At 50.8% G+C, this 24,128-nt stretch overlaps 1 protein-coding gene across 1 annotated transcript in view; it reads right to left on the reverse strand.

Moving 5' to 3' along the window:
- The window catches only part of CDH23 (cadherin-related 23), a 330,906-nt gene that overhangs the window by 184,049 nt on the left and 122,729 nt on the right, over window positions 1-24,128 (reverse strand). Inside the window, exon 8 of the mRNA XM_004681069.2 lies at window positions 19,677-19,755. Within this exon, the coding sequence (XP_004681126.1) occupies window positions 19,677-19,755 (79 nt within the window). The remainder of the gene's footprint in view (window positions 1-19,676; window positions 19,756-24,128) is intronic.

Here is a 24,128-nt window from a genome sequence, read left to right on the forward strand (position 1 = left end):
ACTCAGAGTATAACATCAAAGCAGATGTTTCTGGTCAGGGAATGACTGGGGGAAAAAACTACAGATTTAGTTAAGTACAAAAACCACATACAATGTGGAAAACATAAAACTCTAGTGTTCCACTGAAAATGAGTCAAAAGAAAAGAGGGCAGAGTTATCCTGTCGGGCAGATAGCCTCAATCTAGAAACAGGAAGGTTGGGTGTTTCCCAGAGGGTGGTCCTGGGACTTGGATGCATCAATAAACAGAAGAGACCAACTTTAAAAAGTTCTGTGGGTAAATACATTTGCAAAGTGCTGAACAGGTATCTTCACTGCAGGACTTGCCAGAGCCCGTTAACGTGCTAATGTGCGTTGTGACCTGGAGGCCGTGAGGATGCGTGTGTGTGTGTGTGGCACAGTGTGTGATGTGCACTTGCGGTACAGTGTGTGTGCTGTGTGCGGTGTGAGTGGGGGGTGGGGACTCACTTCACCTTGGCGATCACACCTCCAGAATGCCTCCTCCTCAGGAGCAGCAGTCCCAGATGTCACATTATGTCCTGAGGCCCTGCCCAGCACCCCACACCAAGTGAGTGTTCAGAATGCTTGATGAGTGAGCCTGGCCAGACAGGGAGGGGTGTCCTGAGGTGTTCCTGTCCCCTTGGCTCACATAGCCAGGAACTTCTGCTGAGCAAGCGAGAAGCTGGAGAAAGAGAAACGTCCTTGCCTTTTTGGCCGGGAGGAGGGTCTGTCACTAAAATCTCTGCAAGGCCTCTGACCACGTTTTTGAAAAAGAGAAGCCACAGTCAGAGTTCAGGGACCTTCCCTCCAGTGCCTGTGGAGGTCCTTCTCAATCACATGGCCTGGCCTGCTACAGACCCCTACTCCCTTTGCAGGAGGGCCGTTTCTCTGGGAAGTTCCCCAGAACAGCTGAAGGAATGTTCTGAACAGGAGCACCCCCCTGAACAGGAGCAGAAAACTCACTCTGGCCTCAGGGCCTTTGCACATGCTGTTTACTTCACTAGTAGAGAGGGAGGGACAGTAAAGGAAACTGCTGGAACAGGAGGCAACTTTGAGAGTATATTTGCAAACCTGAGATTTTCAGTGCCCATAGAAAAGAGGAACAAGCCCTTCGTGGGGGGAAGGCCTGGCTCCACCCTGGCAGCAGCCTCAAACACAAACTCAACCTCAGCTAAAGCCAGAATAGAGGGAAATCTCTCATCTGCAGCCTGCCACCCCCTGCACAGATGTGCCCACTCTCCCTCTCAGCTCTATGCCCCAGGGGTGCCAGATGTGGCAGTCCCAGCCTGCAGCAGCCTCGCAGGATGCAGATGACTTGTGGCTTTAATTACTGATGGCTGGGTGTGGGCCTCGGGCAGCTGCCAGCCCAGCCCAGCAGGCACTGTTCCTGCAGACCAGGGGCTGCCAAGTTGGCGAGAGCAGTGCGCTGCCACGTCGTCCCCTGCTCTCCTAGTGCCCTCCTGATCTGCTGCCCGCTGCTCTTGCCAGGAGGGAGCAGGAATGGTGTGTGATGGGGCTTGGTGAAGGGCAGCTCTAAGGTCAGCCCATGACTTTGGCCATGAAAGTTGTAGAGAGACAAACCGGGGCAGGGAAGAGCAGCTGAGGCCCAGGGGAGCTGAGAACAAGCAGGCCTGCCTGAAGGAGAGGCGTGGGCACCAAGCTGGGGTGGTCAGGATAAGTGGTGGGCGGCTGGATAGACAAATGGACACAAGCTGGGTGGTCCGGATGTGAGCACACCATGTTATCTCCCCTGGTCGCCTCAGCGGCCTTCAGGCGTGCTCCCCTGCTTCTCTTGACCTCTTTCTGGTCCTTTCTCCACCCACAACATTTTCTGTGAGCTCTTAAGTGCCTGAAGCACATCAAGTTACTCCATCGTAAAGTTTTCCCAGCGCAAATGGAACAAAATCTCAATTTCTCATCTTAGTCCTCAAAATCCTAAATTATCTGCTCCTGTTCAGCATTTTGATCACTTTCTGATCCCATCTCTCTACCCTCCATCACACTCTATTAAGCCTCTTTTTCCAATTTTCTGTTTCTTAAATATGCCCCACTCATTCTGGCCTCAGGGCCTTTGCACATGCTCTTTTCTTCACCTGGCCCCACAGCTGCCTCTTCCAGACCTAATCAGGCCCCTCTCACATCAAAGAGGCCTTCTCCTATACTACTTCCCTCCCCACCACTGTGTACCTGCAGCTTAGTCATCTTGCCTTATTTTCTTACAGATAGTTATAACTCTAAAATGATTTTATTCAGTCATCTGTTGAATTATTTTTTGTTTCTTCCGAAACTCTAAGTTCCATGAGAGCAACGGTTTTATCAGTCTTATTCATGGCTGTGTCTCAGAAGGTGGCACACGAGAGGTACCCAATCAATATTTATGGATAATCAAATTCACCCAAACTCTTTGTGTTACAAAGACAGACAAGATCAGTCCCCCAAGCTGCCTGGCATCCTAGAGGCAGAGGTGATAGATCAGAAGTGAAGATGCTGACTTCCAGGACCCAGCCCCGGCCTGCTAGCTTGCCTTACCCACTCTTCATGCTGGGCGAGCTGCCAGGCCCTGCCACCCCCTACTACCTTCCCCCACCATGAAAGCCCCCTTGGGAATCAAACCCAAGGACTACTCTGGGGCTTTGAGGCATTCTGCCACTGATGACCATGACACTTCTTGTGCTTCAGGACTGGGGTGGGGGGGTGATGGGGAGAGGGAGTGACACTGCTCTGGACTTCAAAGGTTGGACTAGATGATGCCTGTATCCCTAAGCCCCATGAAGCCGGGCCCCCAGTTTTAGAAGATGGAGGTGGAACAGGGGGAGGCACAATAGTGGCTGTTCTGCTCCCCTCCCTCCCTGACCCAGGCACCACCACGGGTTCTTGACTAGGCCTGGGTTATCAATCTCCCTCTACCTGGAGAACTCCCCTAAATGAAATTCCTATTGGCGTAGGGCCTGTGATATAACAAGTCACTCGCTTTGCCTGGGAAATGAAAGATGATAAGGCAGAGTTCCTGGGACAGAGGCGCTCTCCATAAATCTGCCAGAGTGTGCTGGGGATTACTTTGTGGGATTAATTATCTGTCCTTCAAACAAAGACCCGACCTCAGCAGCTGGGGTGAATGTCCCCAACCTGCAAGGGAGGGGTCTCCGGGAGTGAGAGGCAGGTCCTGGGGCGTTCATACAGCTGGCGCTCCTCTCCGTTCCTCCTGAAAGGCCCTGCATGGCACCTCCTGCCCAACACACCAGGCCCACCTGGCTTCCGACCTTCCAGGGACTTGGGCCTTTTGACTCCTGTTCCAATCAGGCACCCTCCATATGTGCCTCATGCCAATGCAGGGCAACCCTACTTCATTTCTTCTCCTACCTACCCTTCTCCCTGCCAGTCTTGGGAGCTTCCTTGTATGGATTAGAAAGTTCTATGTACAGTGGTTAAATAAAACTGGACCAGAAGCCACTTGCATATCTGCCATGGGATAAGTTCTCTCAGCCTCAATTTGCCCACCTAGGAAATGGGAACAGCACACGCAGGGCCTATATATGCTAGGGTTGGCATGATAATACAAAGAGGCAAGGTAGCCTCGGTGGAGACCACACAGATTTTAGACTCCCCCAAGGTCTGCTGCCTCTTGGCCTAGCACGACCCTACCTGTCACATAACCTTTCTAGCCTGCTTTGCCATTTGTGAAACGGAGGCACCAATAGTGCTGGTAGTAAGCATAAGACGCAACCTCTTGGAGGGTCTTACATGACATCCCTGAGTGGGATTTTTCTTAATGCAGGCTGCAAGGCAAGTGGGGGTCTTGTTGGCGTCCTCACCCTAGGCCAGGCCTTTCTCTGTACCCAGCCCAAACTGTATGTAACTCTCCCTCCACCCATGAACAGAGCTGACCCCAAGGCACCAGTCTTGAAGCCAGGAAAAATCAATGCTATCACAGGCACTATGCCCAGCGCCAGGCCCGATATCAGCCAAGTCCCAATTAACTGTTCTGAGTGACAGGGGCCATGGAAGAAAGCCCACTGCCTTTGATTCTATGAAGAAATAAGGGGGTGCTGGTGTCATGGTCGAAACAAGGAATGTTTCTACCTCTGTTCTTGGAGAAGAAGGAAGGTCCTGGATGTGGGAGGCAGTGGCTGGGAGCCAAGTGCTGGCCATGCCACAGGAAAATCCCAGGCAGGTTACTCCAGGTTGGACCTCCAAGTTCACGTGGGTAAGTAGAAAGGTGGACAAGTGGGGAAGAGGCAGATCCATCCACTAGGTGACTAGGAAGGTGTAGCGTGTCCCAGCTCAATCCAAGCGCCCTTTCTACAAGGCACAATGAAAAACAGTCACCTCCTCACACTGCAGCTGAGGTCAAGGAGCTGGGAAGAAAGTAAGTTACTGAGCACTTCTTATATGTCAGGCATTGTGCTAAGCACACCCCCTCTTCGAGGTAGGTATTTTTACTGTTCTTTATAAGGCAATATATCAAGGCCCCCCCAGTAGTTGAACTCAGAACTAATATTTGACCTTGGACCTTTCTGATGCAAAGTTCTAAGATGCTATCTCAGTATACCGCAACCAGAGCGATTGCTAAGGAAGCATCTGCTGGTCACTCTGTCCCGTGGGTAGAGACAGGTCAAAGTAGAGACAAGGATCACATCTCTTAACACTTTGGTCATGGGGACTGTAAGATGGCAGAGACTGAAATCAGACCTCTGAATTCTCAGAAAATGAGATCAGAAAGAAACAGCAGAGATGGGTTTGGACTGGGTGGGAGTTGGGGGTAGGATTTAGGTAAACGGAGATTTTGCTGTTTCAAGTCTCTTTGGTCCACCTATACTCCGTTGAACTATACCTACCTTACTAGTCTTCAAAGCTGTTTTGGAGCCAAAACTACTATCTGTGTCCAAATTCTGGCTCTGAGCTGAGTGGCCTCAGGCAAGTTGCTTAACCTCTCTGAGCTCAACTTTCTCATCTGTAAAGTGGGAGCAGTGATAGTAGCTATGAGGACAAATGAGTTACATGTAAAGAATACAATGCCAGGAAATAAATGTTAGTGTTATTACAACAGGTTTTCTCTACCATTCCACCCCTTCACTTCTTGAAAAGAAGTACCAGTTTACCAGATGTTCCTGTATGTGCAAGTGTTGTTAAATAGCTATGATACTGATTTTTTAAAAAACTACAGCCATGATGTTACACTATCCCATCCTACTTTTTATCACTCAAATCTAGGTTCTAAAGATTTATCTGTTTTGCTGGATGTACATCTATTAAGTTGAACTACATGAAACTACTGACATTTGACCATTTTGACCTACAAAAATGGTGGTTCCATGTGATTTAACCTAATATTCTTCAGCTCTAACTGATACAGAGTATTCTTTAGCAAAGGGGTCAGCAAGTCTTTTCTGTAAAAGGCATAGTAACTATTTGAGATTTTGCAGGTCAAGAGGAAATTATACGGGGACATTATATTTAGCAAAAGGGAAACAAATTTTCACAATGCTTTTTTTTTATTTTTTTAAGATTTATTTATTTATTCATACAGAACTGGGGTACAGGCAGAGATGAGGATGGTGAGAGGATTCACCAGAGACAGAGTGGGGAGCAGAACAGGCAGATAGACGAAGTACACTGCTGAGGGGAGCAGCCGGCGAGACAGGAGAGGTCTGCCACGCCATGTGGATCTCCTCCGGGGCAGGCGGGGATCAAACTCATGCAGAAGTGGCTCAAGCTTCTTAGTGCAGTGCTTTAACCCGCTGTGCCACCAGGGAGGGCCCTCACAATGCTTTTTAATAAAATTCATAATTGTACTTCATGATGGAGAATAACTGTTTGTAATACAGGTCTACTAGTGATAAGAATGGAATTTTGGGGATAGAGGAATAGTTCACTAAGTGGAGCTTAAAAATAGGGCCCAGGCCCTACTGAACTACTGAACATCTCCTAACACTTTGGCCACTGTGACTGTAGGATGGCCAGAGACTGAAATCAGGCCTCTGAATTCTAAGAAAATTAGATCGGAAAGAAATAGCAGAGATGGGTTTGGAGTGGGAAGGGGTTGGGGGTAGGATTTAGGTAAATGGAGAATTTGCTATTTGGTGGTGTAACAGGTGAAAGCGCAGCACTATGAAGCTATCTGCAACCACTGCAGCACAAGTTTGATCCCTGGCCAGGGGGGTGACCAACATGGCACAGCAGACCTCTCCTGACACTCCCGCTGCTCCCCTCAGCAGTGTATTTCAGTTAATCTGCCTATTCTGCTCCCCACTCTGTCTCTGGTGAATCCTCTACCCCCCCCACACCTCTGGCCTGCCCCAATTCTTGTATGCAAAAAATTAAAAAATCTATAGAAAAAAAAAAAGGCCTACTATCACCAAATTAACTGCAAAACTACTCATCCTTGAAATCCAGCCCTAGTTTCAGACCATACCAAGCTAGGGAGTGGGAGGCTTGGGCTGTGTGCCTATGGGAGTGTTGAGAAACTGGCCTTTGGATTGCCGTTTGCACTTCCCTCTTTTCGAGTCAGTTTCAGTCCTGAAAGATGCTTTCTCGTAACTGGGGTTTCCCATTCCGTGAATCTCTTTTGCCTATTTTTCATTGAATTTCTCAACTTTTTCTTCTATACTCTAAGTAGTCACTTTTGTTGGTTTTCTTGTCCATGATGGTTATAATTGTTGCAAAAATCTCCTCCCACAAGTCACCTGTTATCAACTTGGCGTATATTCCTAGTGAATTGAAAATCCTTTGACGTTGATCAATTTTTCATCTATGGCATGTGCTCTTTGGGGGTAGAGTTCTTTCCTACTACAAGGTCACAAAGATATACCCCACATTTCCTTTTATGAGTTTTATATTTCACCTTTCACATTTAGGTCTTTAATCCATCTGGAGTCTCCCTTGGTATATGGTATATGGTAGAGACTTTGCTTGATTTTTCTCCACCTAGTGAGCTGGTTTTCCCTACACCAGCTACTAAACAAGTCATCTTTTCCCCCATCGATTTGTGGGGCCACCTTTATCATATATCAAGTTTCCATATTTACGCACAGGCCTGGTTCTAAGAGCTTTTGTTCTGTCTATCTCTGAAAATGTACTAGATAGATTGGGGGCCACTGAGCCATTATCCAGGTGTGTGCTTCTGTGCCAGCTGCCTGGGGTGGCAACATTTCAGACTTCCAGCTCCATATGGCTTGTGGACATCGCTTGTATTGATGAGCTGGCCAACCTGACCCTGTCGTGGAAATTTGGGATTGGAAAACTAGTATGGGGACAATTGACAGCTTTGACAGAGGAGGAAAGGACATTTCAAAGGCAGCTAGGATGGAAAGGAGACTGTACATGCATCCCAGATAGAGGTAGCTGGTGGGGTAGAGGTAGGCAAATGGGACATATGACCAAGAGGGCGAAGATGCAGCGGTAGGCTGAATCGTGGCCACCAAAGACCTCCATGCGCTGATCCCCAGAACCTCGGAATGTTACCCCATTTGGCAAAATGGGCTTTGCAGATGATGATTCAGTTAAGCATCTTGAAATGGGGAGATTATCGCCTGGGCCTACATGAAATCATAAAGGAAATAGGAGGCAGGTGGAGATTTGATTAAAGAAGAAGAAAAGGCAACATGACCAAGGGAAAGATCAGAGTGATACAGGTATGCGCAAAGGAATGCTGGCAGCCACCGGCAGCTGGAGGGGACAGGTAGGGACCCTCCTCTGGAGCCTCCAGGTTGAACTAGCTCTGCTGAACCTTGATTTTAGCCTCACGAGACTCATTTTGGCCTCAGACCAAGGAGACTCTATCTCTGGTGTGTTAAGTCACTGAGCTGTGGTCGTTTGTTACGCAGCCCTATGAAGCAAGCATGCATGTTCTAAGAAAGGAGAAGGTACTTGAGCTGGTTATCTCAGATTCTTATCCCAGCAGCCCCGCCTTGGAGAGGGTCTTCTCCAGGACTCCGAAACCTCATAGAATGCCCCTTTCTCTGAGTTTCCAAAGTGCTCTTGGACCCCAGGAGCCACAAATGCCCTGAAGAGTCAGCTCTATGCCTTAGCTTGACCCTCAAGCGCCTTCTAGTCATCTTCCATTTTTCTCTTCTGCTGGATTATCACAGCTGCTTAGGCGCCTTATGAAGAGTCCTCCTTCTAAGCCTTTGCTCCCATCTCCCTTCCTGGTTGGGATGCCTTCCTCCCACCTAGCCCACCCACTCTGCAATCCTGATACAGGACAATACCTGCCGTGGGTGCTGGCACCCTGCACTGTCAAGGGTGTTACATTTCTGCCACCTCATCACAGAGCACTGAGAATTCCTGCTTCCGCTCAGGTTCAGGTGCTAATCTGAGCACTTTACATGTACTGATGCAAATCTTGGACCCTTCCCCCCTCAAGCTCCATCCTCCATCTTGTTTGCCAGACCACGGAAGGCCCAGATCAGGTTACCCCTGTGCCAGGTCTGCCCTCTCAACCTTCAGGCATTTGTAAGCCACCCTCCCAAATTTTACCATATCTGCATGCAATTCACGTTATTAGTGTTTATATTTTCCCCTCATTTGATTCAATTTTTCCTCTTAAAATCACTGTAAAGAATTTACTTAAGAGTATCACAGATGGAGAATCAGTTCATTGGTCATAAAAAGAGGGTGATTGTAAAATGGATAAAATGAGCCTCCGTGGTAAGATTTTAACTGCATTGGCTTGCTATCAGGAGGCACCATCCAGCCTGCTCCTTTTTTTTAAGAGAGGAGATGACATGGGAGATTTGGTGATGGGAAGCCCACGGGGATTACAACTGAGATGGAAAAATACACAAAATGATGTAAAAATAAACTATTATTAAAAAAAATAGGGGAAATGAGCCAAGTTGTAGAAAAGTGTTAAAGACAGGAGCACCCAACTGGACTTTCTCCTGAACAAAAGTGAGAGATTCTGAAAGATAATTCAGACAGGAATAGATGTCTCACTGTGTGATTCAATGTTATTCCCGCCCCACCCTTGTGGCATGTGAAGTCATCTCTCTGGGGAATCAGCACTGGGGGGAAGCCTCTGCATTCGCCCAGTCCCAGCCCTCAGTCCTCTCCGCCTCCTTTGGGCTCCAGTGAATGCTGTGTGGATGGATGAGCAGCGTTTCACATGCTTAGCTCCCCAGCGAGCTCTCAAGCTTCCCCATGGAATGGTTTTCTTTGTCCAGTTTCCATTCTAGAGCTGTCTCCCCAAGACCACCAGGGATGCAGACTGGCTCATGGGACCTCACTAAGCATCTCCTACGTCATGACCAGGCAGGCTTCTGTCTTGTCCTGACAGACTGGAGGACACCAGTTCCCCATGACCTCACTTCTTTTGCAAAGTACTCGCTTAAATTTCAACTGAATAGCTTTTAAGACTGGCTACTATTATGAAGACAAGCCAGTCACAAGCTCCTTTAAAATAACCCTTGCTATGCCAGACATTATTATGAAGTGTCTGTCCTCTGTTTTCACTGATTCTAAAGCACTTCACTGATGAGGTCCTTCAGAGTGGGGCATCTTCGTGCATGGACAGCAGGAGGGGGCATGGACAGTGGGAGGGGGCCAAAGAGCAGTGAGCTGGAAAACAAAGGCTGTCTGATTCCACCCCACCTCCCTCCCACAAAAGGAATGGCTTTAGGGGGAGGTGGGGCTGGGATGGAGCACAGCCAGGCAGAATGAGAACTGTGAGCAATAAATTCATTCTGTGCTGGTATGTTTGTTCACTTCAATCAATGTCTGCAAAATATCTGATCTGAAATCTCTGTTTCCAGGATATTGGTCAAATATTTGAATGGGGGCAGCCAGTTAATTGACTCAGGCAAAGCTCTTGACAGTAAGGCAGAGGGAGGGGCTGCGGGGGCCCAGGAGATAGCAGAGACTAGAGGCAGATCTGGTGATTCCCAAGCCCAGGCTGTTCCAGCAGGTGCAGAGCCCAGGGCCACTGGAAATGTGGGTTCTCTTCCCCCACTAGCCATGTCACCTTGGAAGCTGGGCCTCAGTTTCCACAGCTGTAAGATGGGATAGTGATAATATTACCTCCCTCAAGGGGGTCAGTGTGAGGATGTCGGCCCTCCCTGCTGGTGCAAAGGGTTAGATGCAGCACTGTGAAGCTACTGCAGCTGCTGCAGTTCGGTTCCCGGGCAGGGACCTCTCTTGTCCTGTCTGTGCCCCCCTCAACACCGTATTTTGGTCAATCTGCCTGTTCTGTTCCCCATTCTGTCTCCTGTGAATCCTCTCACCCCCTGCACCTCTGGCCTGTACCCCATTTCCATATGCATACATAAATAAATCTTTAAAAAAAGGCCCTCCCTGGTGGCGCAGCGGGTTAAAGCACAGCACTGAGAAGCTAAAGCCACTTCCGCATGAGTTCGATCCCTGCCTGCCCCGGAGGAGACCACATGGCGCGGCAGACCTCTCCTGACCCGCCAGCTGCTCCCCTCAGCAGTGTACTTTGTCGATCTGCCTGTTCTGTTCTGCTCCCCACTCTGTCTCTGGTGAATCCTCTCACCCTCCGCATCTCTGGCTTGGACCCCAGTTCTGTATGAATAAAAAAAATAAATCTTTAAAAAAAAAAGTGTTGATTCAGGGGAGCATTTAGCTCTGTTCCTGAGTCCCAGGGGTGTTAACTACCATGACTGTGATGGTATTTCTCCTTGGTCCAGTGCTCAGAGCTCTCTGAGTGTGAGTTCCACGCTCTATGGAGGGGTGGAGGGGAGGTGGAAAAGAGGTCCCCTAACCGTGTCTGCATTCCTGCCCTTTGACTGGGGACCCCCACCTTCCTTGCAGTCTCTCCAAAACGTTCCTCCAGGACAGCCTTTCCTTCCTGACTTCTGAAGCATGCGTTTCTATTTGCCATGCTCCAGTCTTTCATGACGAATTACTTGTGCGGTGGGCTCTCCCTGGGGCCTATACTGGACACGTCTGGTGAACTGGTGAGGGGACTTTCGATGGCTGACATTGTGGTTAAAATAAAAGTCCCCGCTTTCCCTTTGTCACTTTGAATTTCTTTAAAACATGGGTTCTGTAGGTCAGATGGGGCTCGGGGAGGGTGGCATGGTGTCTTTGTAACTCTGTGGGTGCCCCAGAGAGAAGGATTGCAGGCTGAAGCTGGAGATACCTGTGACACTTGCAATTTGAGACCATTCAAGTCTCTAAAGGAGGAGACTCCAGCCTCTAGCATCTTGTTTTGTATTTGTTTTTGTAGGTGCTCATCAACCAAATACATTTTTAAATAAAGCTCATTAATATTTCCATTTTACAGATGAAGAGACTGAGCCACCGACAGGAGGAAGAACATGCTCAAGGTCGCCTGAGACTTGAGTGAGGCTGGCTGGGAGAAGGGCTATGACTAAGTCCTCTGCCTCCTTCTTGCTCTCCCCAGGGTGCCTTACCCAGAGCGGCGCACAATAAATACTGATGACATGGATATGCTGACAGGAAAGGAGGTGCAGATGTCAACATTTTTGTTCCTCAGGGAAGCCATGAATCAGAGCTACGTGGGGGTGGGGGGTGGCTGACGGGCTGAGCTACTAGGACGCCATTTGCTCTGCTTGTCCTCTCTGCAGGGCACCTCGGGGTACCCCCCACCCCGGGCCCCACGCCATCCTCTCCTCCTCTCTGTTCCACTGGAGCCCTAGAGAGTCCAGGGAACAGCAATGAGGGGGTGTGGGTAACTTCAGGCTTAATATCTTTGTAACCACATTGCAAAAGGGCATGCCTAAGACGGCGCCTTACGCTTAATCTTTCTCTTTTATTGCTTTTTCTCTTGTATGATTTAACCTTGCACCAGGTATCAAGCTAGATAAATAAAAACTTTTATTTCAAATTAGCCCCAGCTGGGGGCTGCTTGAAAGCTGAACAGTCATCCAGGGTGTCAGATGAAAAAGGGAGCTGGGAATCTGAGCTGCTTAGGGGGGCTCACCTCAGGTTCATGGCCCCCCAAAGATATTTGAGAACTTTTCTGAGATGGGGGGACAAGGTCTCCCCCGACGCCCACCGGCTGGGCAGGCTGAGGCAGGTGGAGGGGATTTCCTAGCCCAGACTTCCCTCACTCCTGTTAACTTCTCTTCACCCTGCATTTCCTATCTGATGCTTAACACGGACAGGAAACTATGCCCTGGCTGACTTATTCAACTCACTCTTCTCCTCCACCAGTGTGAGTGCCGCAGAGGCAGTGGTGATGGTTTTTCCCTTCACAGCCCCCAAGGATTGGCATGGAGCCTGGCGCACAGTAGGCACTCAATTAATGTTGATTGGTTGACAGAATGAAAGGTGGAGTGATAAATAAATTCTAGGATTTCAGCTCAGCACACAGCACAGTAGATTGACAAGAGTCACTTGGTTTCCTGAGCAGAATTATAAGAGATGGCAGGAAGGTCTTGGCTTGTATCCTGGGTCCACCATAACTCTATCATGAACTCTGAGACACATTTCATGTGTGCGTGAGCTTTAGCTTCCTCATCTGTAAAATGTCCCTGCTAGCCACATTCTGGGATTGTGGTGGGGGCAAGAGGTAATGTATGTCAGCCACATGTTCAGAGAGACAGGTGTTCTCAGCAGCGAGGTAGGAACAGTCAGCCCATATGAACATCGAAAGGAAAATGGATTATCTATGGTATTTTCACAGGACAGAATAATACGCAGTAATAAAAATGAACACATGATACCTCCCCCAAAAGATATGGCCAGATCTTAGATGTATCATTATAAGTAGAAAAAACAAGTCCCCAGAGACCATATAACATGACACTTTCTTTCTTGTAAAGTTTAAAGACAATTAAATCCAAGCAGCCTGTGTCCCAGATACATGTGACCAAATATATTTTAAAAGCAAGGGAGTGGAAAAATGCAAGACTCAAAGATCTGGTCATGGGCGGGTGAGGCCCAGGGGGGGATGGAGGAGGGAGAGTGCAGGCGAATGAGAAGAAGGGGGGGCTGTTTAGCTCTTGGATTGGTTAGTGGGTTCACAGGTGTCCACCATATTATTAAAATTAACACAGAAATTAAAGAGGGCCACACATGGACCAACATTGACTAGGCGCCAAAAATTATGTTTAAATCAATTCTGTGTGCCTGAGGCACGCCAAATTAGGAGAGAAACAGAACGCAAAATAAATGGTGGCTAATTTCACAATCCTCCAAAGGTTTCAAAGCCCCTAGAAATCCAAGACAAGGCAGTCATTACAGAGATGAGGAACAAGTGGAAGAGAGCCAAATTTACAAAAAGATAAATGTCTGTTGACATATGAAAACCAGACAAGAACTCCCCCAGAACCAACTTGTGGTCATGAACTAGCACTGTGCCCAGACTCAGAAAACTGCTCCCACCATGGCTGGCATGTAGACCCCAGTTAGCCTGGAGAGCTGTGGACCCTGAGCTGAGCTGAGCTGAGCTGATGAACCAAAGGACCCCAAAGGGTCCATTCTCTGCCCTGCTAGGGAGGTGAACTCAAGGTCAGCAGAAGAGGTTCTGGTTAAGCCTAACAGTGAGGGGTGTCTTAGCATGCATTCCTGGGGCCCACAAGAATAAAGCATCCTGAGCGAGAGACAGAGACTCCTGCCCATGCAGAGAATGTGGGGAACAGGAGATGCAGAAGAAAGGGTGTTCTGTGTCAGGGAAACCTCTTGCAAGTCCGCTGAGCTATGTTATTTCCAGAAAGAAGCAAGGGACAAGCTGACAAAGAGCTTATGGGGCTTGGTTAAAGGAGAGGGGAAGAACAAAGATTTTCTGTTTTATTGCGAGCAGGAACACAGAAAGAGCATTAGGAGCAGAAGCAACACTAGCTGGTGGAAAGTGCGCCCCGGAGAGAGGAGGGAGACACACCAAGGGATGCTTCCCTGCAGTTCATCAGGAAGAATTAGCGTTGGACGTGATACACTGTTGTTGTTTTGGTATGGTGATGGGAGAGAACTGTGAATAATATGCCTGTGTGTTTGTATAATTAAATTAAAAAAAACCCCAGAGGTGCAATTTCCAGATCTTTTCAAAAGAAGAGAGACATGAGAAGCAAATGGGAAATGTCTTGAATGGCACATTTGTTCCCGTTCTAGAAAGGCACCTACTGACTGCTAGTATTGCAGGAGGGCTGGGTAATAAAGACTTGGAGGTCTAGTAGGAAGTGTGCTGGAATCAATTAGTGATGTCTGCCTTGGCATGGGATTGGAGAGACCCAGGACCAGTGCTGATGTGGGTGTAGGGTGCCAGTGATAGGTATAAACAGATCAGCTTCCTTACAAATAAGCCCTTTCTGCTTAGGCTGTCATGAGAACCCCAGAAACCTAGATTCAGAGGTTAGAAGCATCTTTGTTTTCTTTTTTCACACCATCTATTTTCAGTACATCACCAGAGTCTGCTGACATTTGTCCTGCACATCTCTGCAGTGACCGCCCCCCACCCCCGTCCCTTCTAGATTGGTGTGATACCCTATTAGACGATCGCCCTTGTTCCATCGCTTCCTGTTGCAATCCATTCAGCATTCTTGTGAGATGAATCTACTAGTGACTCTTTTCACCCCCAGCCTTGCTAAAATCCACTGTTACTGCCCTCTATGCCTGTCACCCACTGGTCCCATGACCCATTTCCGATCTGTCCTCAACCTCTCCCTGGCTTACTCTTGGCTCCTGTCAGGTGGTCTTCCCCCCCAGCCCCCTGTGCCCACAGAGATGCCCTGGGGTTTGGGGGCTTCCAAGCTCTGATTGTGTTACTCCAGGCCAGGGACTGTGGTGTGTGATTTAGATTTCCAAAGCAGTCTGCTTCTCCTGAGTTTCTACTTCTCAGGGGAGAAAAATGCCAAGCAGCTTAATCATAGGGCTTTGATGTGTTTCAAACGATTGTCCCCTGAGATAGCACCCCCAACCAGGACATGGCCAACGGCCCCATTCAGTTATTGGCATATGGGGGTGTGTGCATATGAGTTTGTGCAATTCTGACGGTATCTGATTATTCTCTCTCTCTCTCTCTCTCTCTCTCACACACACACACACACACACACACACACACTCACAAACAACCTTCAATTCAAACATATTTTCAAGAAACTGCCCTACTTAGTAGGATTAAAAATAAAATATAGCAACTGGTAAATGAAATCTCAGTACCATAGATACAACACACACACATATGTGTTTTACACATAAAAACAGTAAGACATTTTTTACAGAACAAACTTTGCCCCCTTGGGGTTGATGGCGCCCTCCCAGGACACCTACTCTTCTGGGTCAGGGCTTCTCCCGGGAGGTCCCCTCATGCAGCCTCAGCATCACTGGGCCCCACCCCTTGACTTGCTGACTCAGCAGGTCTGGGGCAAGGTGCAAAACTGCATTTCTCATAATTTTAGGTGGCACAATGCTGCTGGCCCAAAACCTATACTTTGAGAATCACTGATTTCCTGGAAGCCTGGTATATTCTGGCTTGAGCGATCTGAGTCCACGTCTCTGCTCTTCTGCTTGGCAGCTGGACCAATCTGTGTACACCCTCCGAGCCTACAAAAGATGTAGTGATAAACCTGCCCACCAGTGCCTGGTATACAGCAGGTACCCAATAAATGCGCTCTCCTCCCTTCATCCTGGAGGATGTTAGAGAGTGGCAGGAGGCTCAGAGACCCAGGCTCAGATAGGGAAAGAGATGTGGGTTGCAAGCCTAAGAGGGAGGGAGAGATTAGGGCTCCCTCGCTTGAGGGGAGGACCATGGCCTGGTACTGGGGTGAAGGACGCAGGATGCAATGTAAATTTACCAATTCTCATACTCTGGGGTGGGTAGGACCCTCTGGCACTGGAGAGGAGGCTCCTAGCATCTGTACCTGAAAGGAGAGAATCACCGGACAGAAACCACCAGTCCAGTCAGTATATGCAGAAAATGAAGTCTTCCAGTGCAGGAGAAAGGATTCAGTCAGGACCACTAGGAGGGCTTGATAAAACACTTTTCTGCACTCCTCCTCCCCCACCTGACTCTTGTTCTGGGGTGAGTCCTGGTCACTGTGTCGCTGCTGGCCCTAGGCCGCCACTTGGAGAACTACTGCTCCAGTCTCTAGCAGACAAGCTCCCTACAACAGTGCGCAGAGATGCCAGAGCATGAAGGGAGGGCAGCATCCTGGCCTTAGAGCCCCTGGGACTGACTTAAAGGGACCCCTGATTTGGGCTCCTGGCCACCTGGCCAGCCAGGTTGGTCAGCGGTAAAGAGTGGTCATGGCGGGCAATAGCTTGCCCCCACCGCAGCGGGCCAGGCAGAAGGCAGGAGAGAGAGTGACAGGCATCTGTTGCGAACCTACTGTGTGCTGGCCTAGGGGAGACACTCACCAAATGCCATTTGTTTGATGTAACTCTCAGTTGTTTTTATTTTGGCAACTCTGTACGAAAGACACTATTGGTCCAGTTAAAACATGGGGAAACTGAAACTGATGCTTTGGGGAAGTCAGTGGACCACTGTCACTTAGCTGGGAAGAGGGGGTGCCTACCAGCTACAAATAGTAGTTGGGAGTTAAATTAAGCAGTTTTTCTGTCCAAAGAGCCTAAAGGCATCTCAGGCCCTGTCCTGGGAGACTCCCTGGCCTGCTCCACCTGCTCCACCAGTTACAGCGGGTGGACTCAGCCTCCAGGCCCTCCTTTGATTTCTGTGAATCTCTAGCCAGTGGGGGACACTGCAGCAGCCTTCTGCTGGCCAGCCTGCTCCTGCTGCCCTTCCGGAGCCTCTGTCTCCAGTGTGATCATTGGGCTTCCCACAGCCTAACCCCACCCCTCCGCCCTCCCTTCCCTCCAGAACTGGCTCCTCCCTGCTCTGAGCACCGGGGGGTCTCCAGGCCCCCACCACACCCTGCAGGGTCCTGCCCTAAGTTTCTGCAGCTCATCTTTCCTCCCTCCTCACTGCACTCGCCCGCCCTGCTCTGTCCTGCCAGTAAATGCAGCTTCACCAAGGCACCTGCCCCTCTCTCCCACTCCTGGGCATTTGTACGCCTGCTCCCTGTGCCTGGACAGCACCCACCGCCCTCCACAGTTCCAGGCTGGCTCCCATGCAGTCGGTGGTGGCTCAGATGATGTCTCCTCAGTGAAGCTCCCCATCCTAGTGATCCTCATTGCTTATGGCAGGTATTGTCCAGCACACACAAAGGGCTAACACCCCTCCCCCAGGAGCCAAGGCTCTAAGTCAACAGTTTTCAGTGCAGCTTCTCTTCACAGCATGTAGCCACACCTATGACCACCTCCCCACAAACCCCCCCCCCCCATTCCTGGCTCTCTTCCCCAAGCCGTAGGTTCCTGGGGGGCTGAAATGGTGCCTCCAGCCCCACCCTCTCACAGGACATCAGCACAGCGCTTGGCCCAGATCTGCTGCATGGATCGCTACAGTCCACACCTGTTGAGCACCGACCACACATCCAGGTGCTTTTCTAAGAGCTTACAGGTGTCTGACTGCCGACTCCTCACAGCAGCCCAGGAGGCACGGGGCTGTTTCCACCTCCACTTTACAGATGCTCGGAAGGTTGCCAACAGTCACGGCAGAAGGCAGGCCCCACACTGTAACCCTGGGACACGCGTGCTATTTTAAATTTGCAAGAGGCCACCGCCAAGGGGGTGTGTGTGGGGGAAGCAAATTAATTTTAATGTTGTATTTAACCCACTATAGCTAAAATATCATGTTACCATGTCATCAATATGAGGCGTTATTCCAGAGCTATTTTACAACCTGTTTTGCATATTAAGTCTGCAAAATCCTGTGTGTTGTATTTACGGCACATCTCAGTGAAGGACAGCTGTACCTCCAATGCTCCTTAGCCCCATGGGGCTAAGCACAGCTAGTGGTCACCAGTCTGGACACTTGAAGCCTGTACTCGCAGCCACTTGAATGAATGAAGGAGGAAATTGGTGGCTAGAGGAATAAAGGACTCCTGGTCCTGGTCTTTCCTTGACAATTCATAATGTCATATTTCATGACCCTTCAGGGTCTCTCAGATGCCAGGAAGGTTATGATCCCCCTTCTGTGTGTGAGCAACAGGTATCAAATGTCTTGCTAGGAGACACTGCAGGCTGGGTTTCAAACTCACAACTCTAAACTCCAAGGCCAAAGTTCTGTGAGGGGGGCAAGGGTGCAGCTGCCCCTTTAAGCAGGACTGGGTCTGTCTGGCAGGGCACAGAGTTGCTCAGCCCACAAGCTGGAGGGCTGCTGGAGATGGGTGCCTGCAGAGCCTGGTTTGGCCAGGCCCTGTAGAAGGTGATGCCCTTGGTGAGGGGCAGGATGGGGGTGGAGGTGTGTGGGAGCAATAGGGCCTGTGTCAGGTCCTCTAAGGGAAAGAGCCTTGTCATTCCTCAGTCTCAGTTTGGCCACGAGGGACTGAGAACAAATTGATGGCAATGGAGCCATAACTTACCGCTGAAGGCCTCTTTGTTCTTGGCAAAACAGAGGGGTCATTAGTAATGGGGAGAGCACTGGTGTGTAGACATAAATCCCCCGAGCTGCAGAGCTGATAAACAGCCTGGGGGATACGGGGCCTCGGGGCACTGGGCAGGTTAACCCCGTGCCATCAGCCATTCAAGACCCGGCGTCTACCCACCTGCAGACAGAGCTTCCCCCTGCCCAGGCTGGGGTTGCCCAGACTTAGCTATCACAGTGGCCCCCAGAACTTGAATTTGTCTCCAGAGGCACTAAAGGCCACAAAGGCCCCCGTTCTTTCTTTCAAGGGAGAATGGTTCCAGAGCCACAGGACTAGACCTGTGTTCCCAAACCAGCGTTCCCAGGGGCAGCTAAGCTGCTTGGGGGCACTGTGAGAAGAACCCTTCCTATGCCCCACCCCGTGAGAACCTTCTTGGATGCCAAGGATTTGCACGTTCAGTAGGAGACCTAGGTAATTCTTAGGCCCACAGCAGAATGAACCCCCTATCCTAAAGTGAGAGTCGGCCCTTCCTCCCCTCCCGCCTTGAACTACCCTGAGGACAGACTCTTCCAGCTCCCGTTCATGGATGAGAAGCCGAGGTGCAGAGAGCAGTGCTTCCAAGAGACTCAGCCCTCTGTGCTCCTGACCACAGCACCTCACTGCCTTTTGCGCTGGAGGGAGAAAATGCCCCAGTGCTGCCGCTTCTGAGGATGATGGAGGGCGGGGTGGGGGGTGGACCCGCCGGGTGGCCTGCCATCAGCATGGCCTGCCTGGCCACCAGGCGAGCCTTCACGACTAGTGGGCTGAGAACAGAGGCCACATGTGTGGGTCTGGGGCATGTGTATGTGTATCTGGGGGGAAGGGAACAGAGCCAGAGTCTATATGTGGGTGACCAGCTTCTCATTTCTGAGAAGAAATATGAAATGTGAAAAGAATATGAAATAAGCTAAAGCTGCAGCTCTAGTAGTTGTAAAATGGTCTAAAAACTGCCACCTTTTCATTAAGCAAGGGAAAGAAAAAGCCAGGCCCCTGAAGGTGGTTAGATGGGGTCACGATGTCCAGGCTGAGACCTAGAGTGTCCAGCTCAGACCTCTCATAGGGTGCATGCTCCTGGCCCCGCCCTGTCAACCTAGCAGCCTTCAGACCCCCTAGGCACCAGCTCCCCTCTCCTTCCCCTCCTTTGTCCAGCCCTTCCCTTCCCAGGGCCTTTGGCCAGCATCGTCCAGAGAGTGCAGTTGCTCTTAAGCACTGCCCCACACCCCCATAGACCTCTCCTCAGCCGCAGAATGGGGGCTCTCACAGCGTCTCTTCTTGGGAAGGGTGAGCAGCTGAGGCCTTACCTGAGACGATGGTGTAGCCAATCCCCCGGGGTCGTCCCTTATCCTGGTCGATGGCTGTGATGATGCGCACTGTGGTGCCCTGGTGGGAGAGAGGAGGGGCCTGAGTTCAGCTGCCTGGGCCCCAGGCTGCTCTTCTGCTGTGCAGGCAGCTGGGGTTTCCCTCCCCACGTGAACCCCTAGCTGCAAGGGCAAGGTCAGTCCTCACTGCCCCCATACCCCTGGGACAATCACGTCTCTTGCTCTCGCTCCCCTTCCCCTTCCCATCTCCTCTTATTGGATGAGCCACCCAGAAAAAAAGCGGACACGGGCCTCCAACAGGGAGAGAAGGATCTGGTCTCTGTAGACGTCCATCAAGTGCCAGGTGGCCTCAGGAAGGTGGCAATACCTCCCTGATCAGTTTGCTTCACCTTAACAGGAATAGCTGCAAAAACTCTGGGTCTTGTTTTCACTGGAGTTTGAGTAAAGGAGAATGCCGTGGGTCAACTACTCTACAGAAGAAAGCATCACAAATCTGAAGAGCGAGCATCTCTGGTGATGGCTGGGGCATCTCTGGGTCACCAAGGCCCTCTGCACCGTCCCTCACCTTGCAGCTGGAAGTTCCTGCTCAGATGGCTCCATCCCACACCCTATCTGTTCTCCCTGCAGCACTGGGGGAGAATGGGCTGGAGCTGGGGCTATCAGGATGGCAAGTCAGGGTCCCCAATCTTGGGGAACACAGTGTATGGTGGAAGGTCAAGGGTACAGGCACTGACACTGATATAGACATATGGGGGTGTCCAGTATACATATGGGGGTGTTCGGACGCAAATACAGATACCAAAGTGCAAAAGTACACTGGAAGGCCCACCAAGGTGGCCTACAGACGGTGGCATTTGGAATGGGTCTTGAAGAATGGGTGGGAGTTTGCCAGGGACAGTGAAAAGGAAGGTGTTCCAGGCCAAAGACAGCACAGTGGGGGTCCGAGGCACAAGACTCTCTAGGAAGAGATCCTGGTAGAAAATGGGCATATCACGGGCACATTCACATATCTATCGATGGGTTGACTGAATAAATAAATGTTCAAATGTGACCCTCATGTCACACAGTCACCATCCCTTCACGGGGCTCTCCAGGCCCTATCACAGCAGCATTCGGTACCTGCCTGAGATTCTGGCCTGGGTGAGGGGTTGGAGGGGCAGTTTTCCCTGGTGGAGGGAGAGCAGGCTCGGTCTCGCCTCCATTCCTCAGGGAAAAATCAACCCTGACTTGTGACCTTGGCTACCTCTCGCCACTTGCCCATTCTCCATTCATCAGGCCGGCAGGCCGCACCCCCACCTGAGCACCCTCTCCAGTGGAGAGCAGCCTGTTCCCTGCCTCATAGGCCCTCTGACCTGGAGTGTGGGGCCTTGGGGGCCTCCAGTACCACCTGGTCTCACCACCAGGACCCAGGAGAGATGCCCCTCGCCCTCCCGCCACTCCTGCATATCTGTCACTGCACCCACTCTGGTCAGGTCTGCAGCAATCCAGAACCCCTCTAGGCCTGGCTGAGAGAAGGAGAGAATGTTCCAGGAGAAACATCTCCCGCGGAGAGAAGCACACAGGCCAGCGGCCAAGGACGCAGAAAGCAGGTCTGGCTCCCTCCCCTGTCCCTGTCCAGCACAGGATCTCTGAGAGAGATCCCCTGAGGGAAACAGGAAGTCAAAGAAAGATGCCACTGAACCACCATCTGGGTAAAGGGCTCGGCTGACCTGAGTTTGGGGAGAGACGGATGTGCCGGGGCGGCAGGAGCTGTCCTTTCTGGGGCTGCCTAGCACCACTGTGAATGCTTTGAACTGAGACCTGAACTCAGAACACCCCACAGACAGACCCACTTTACAGGTGAGCAAACTGAGGAACGGGAGCTGGTGGCCTTTCCAAGGTCTCACTGTCAGTTTCCGTCGTGATATTACTGTCCCCACCAAAGTGCTTGCTGGGTGGCAGTTCTTGTCTAAGCACTTTCCAAGCATCAACTCATGTCAGCTTTGGGAAAACTCAGATGCCACGCCTTCCTTGGAGATGCACAAAAGGTTCTGATGTATTAAAGGCTCCGAGAAGCAGTAAAGTGGTCAAGGAAACTATTCACATTCTCCCAGGGCTTCTGCTCTGAAGACACTGTCTTCATGTAACACGTGTCAACAGTTCCAGACTAGAGGTCCGTGGGAGGTCATCTGGGAAGCACTGCATTAGACTTGAGGGGTCGACACTAACAGTTCCTGCCCACCATCACCCCAACAGAGGCTATTTTTAGAAACTTGTCTTTCGGGAATTCATTCATGCAATAAAAGAAGCCTACGGTGTTCCCAGGAAGAGGATCTGAGGCTGTGGGACTCTGGTCAAGGCTCCAGCTGGCAGAGTGGGCTTTTTTGGACAAAAGGACTTCGGCCTCTGTTACAGAGGGGGCCATCCCTCATCTGCTGCCGGCAGGGACTGACTGCCTGCCAGGCCTTCCAGGGTGCAGCGTGCTGGGCCTAGAAGAGCAAGCTCAGAAGGACAGGACAGGGGACGGGACAGAGCTGGCCTGAGCGAAGAGGGGACCCAGTAGCCAAAGGAGCCTGTGAACATCCCCCCATGGGCATGCCTGCCCTAAGCTGAGGCCTTTTCCTAGGCACGGGGCTCAAAGGGGGCCCGAGGGCAATCCCTGACCAGAAAACAAGGAGGCGGCTTTCTCCGGGAAAAGCCACACCTGAGCTTCGGAGAAGCAAGCTCTGAAAAGCTACTGACAAAGTTTGGGGATTCATCTCTTTTTGGATAAATAAATCCATTTTTTAATAAAACTCTGAGCTTTTAATACAAGTGCAGCCACAAAGACTGGAAATGTTATGAGAAGGAATTAACAGGGAGGAATGGGGGCTCTTGGGAGCCCACAGTTCTTGTTTCAGAATCTCAGTGATTATATTTTCAATATACTGAAACTTATTTCCAAAGATGAAGGGATGGAGAGGCGCCGTCCCTGCCTGACCCGGAGCTGGGCCCCTCTACCTGGCTGGCTCCCCAGCGAGGGTCCCAGTTGGCATCCGGATGTGGCTGGGAGAAGCTGGGCAGGCTCAGGAGGGCTGGTGACTGCCAGGGGTATTTGCCCTTAACAGGAACCCTTGTCTGGGGCTTTCCTGGTAGATGAGGCCCTCTCCAGAGAAGCTATAGACACAGTGTGGGGACTCCCTGCTCCTGTGGGGGGAAGATCAGTTGGGAGGGGGTGTTAAGGGCTTAACTCTGTTGCCAGACTGCTTGGGTTTGAGTTCTTTGTGTCACTTAACCTCTAGCTGCCATGCTTTCTCCACCCGCCCCCTCAGCAAGCAGTGCAGGTGAAGCACTCGGAATAGCACCTGGTCCACAGCAAACTCTACGAGCACCTCACTATTCACGGGGGCCTGGACCCCTGTGAGTGTCTGTGAGGCTAAGGTACTGCTCCCAGACAAAGCATGAATGTGGTGGCCCAGTTTCAGCAAATTCAGACTCCCCAAGAGCCCAGATTTCTAATCCCCATCCTAGAGAAGGTATTTCCTGGGCATTCCAGAGTGAGAGCTGCTGATCACCCACACTGAGAATTAGCATTTGCTGGGCACCTATTAGCGACTGTGCCGGGCACCCACTTGTTCTCCCACTTGTTCCTCACAACCCTTTCCCCTGCCCCGTTAGGTGAGGGTATTTGTGAGCAAACAGTTCCCAGGCTTCAGGGATTTGCTCTAAGTCACAGGCATGGTGAGTGAGTCCTATAAGGGGACCATGGAACGGGGTGGGGTGGGGTGTGGGGGTGGGGTTCTGTTGGGGTGGGTCTGGGTGGGTAAGGGAGTCCCAACAACACCAGTGTGAGGCCTGGGCACCGGAGGGGACGTCAGGGCAGAGCTGAGAGGAGCTGGGACTTCTCTCTCTCCCCTTCCACGTTCTGACCTCTTCTCAGGAAGAAGCTGGTCTGGAGGGACACAGAACCTGCAGCCAGCAGGCGCTGCCTGGCCTGGGGTCCTGGCCCAGCTCCTTGCAGCCAGCCCAGCCAGGGTTCCCCTCCCCCACACCATTTCCCTGACAGGATTAAGGACTTGAAAGGTAGACAGTCCTCTGGGAGTGGGGGTGCCTCTGGGGGAGGAGGCCGGTGAGGGCTGAAGGGGACTTCCGACAAGAGCTGCCACAGCAGATTCTGAGGCAGAAAATCCTATTTCTCAGTCTTTAATTCCAGTCAATTCCAGTCAAAGGGCTGATAGGCATCGGCTGGCAGTAATTTGTGCAGTTTATCCGCTCTTTTCACCTTCTATCGGTCCTTCACTGACGGGCAGGCCGACATGCTGTTGCTCGAGTGAGGAAATTAAAATTTGATGCAATAATCCCAAATAAGAAGGATTTTATTAGGTAATATATACACTTTAGATGAGGCATGCTGCCCTGATACACTGATAGAGAGAAGCATACATGCTGGGCGCCTCAGATAAAGTTGGGGATCGA

The sequence above is a fragment of the Condylura cristata genome, unplaced genomic scaffold, assembly GCF_000260355.1.
Source record: "Condylura cristata isolate star-nosed mole 26May11 unplaced genomic scaffold, ConCri1.0 scaffold00011, whole genome shotgun sequence".
Lineage (NCBI taxonomy): Eukaryota > Metazoa > Chordata > Mammalia > Eulipotyphla > Talpidae > Condylura > Condylura cristata.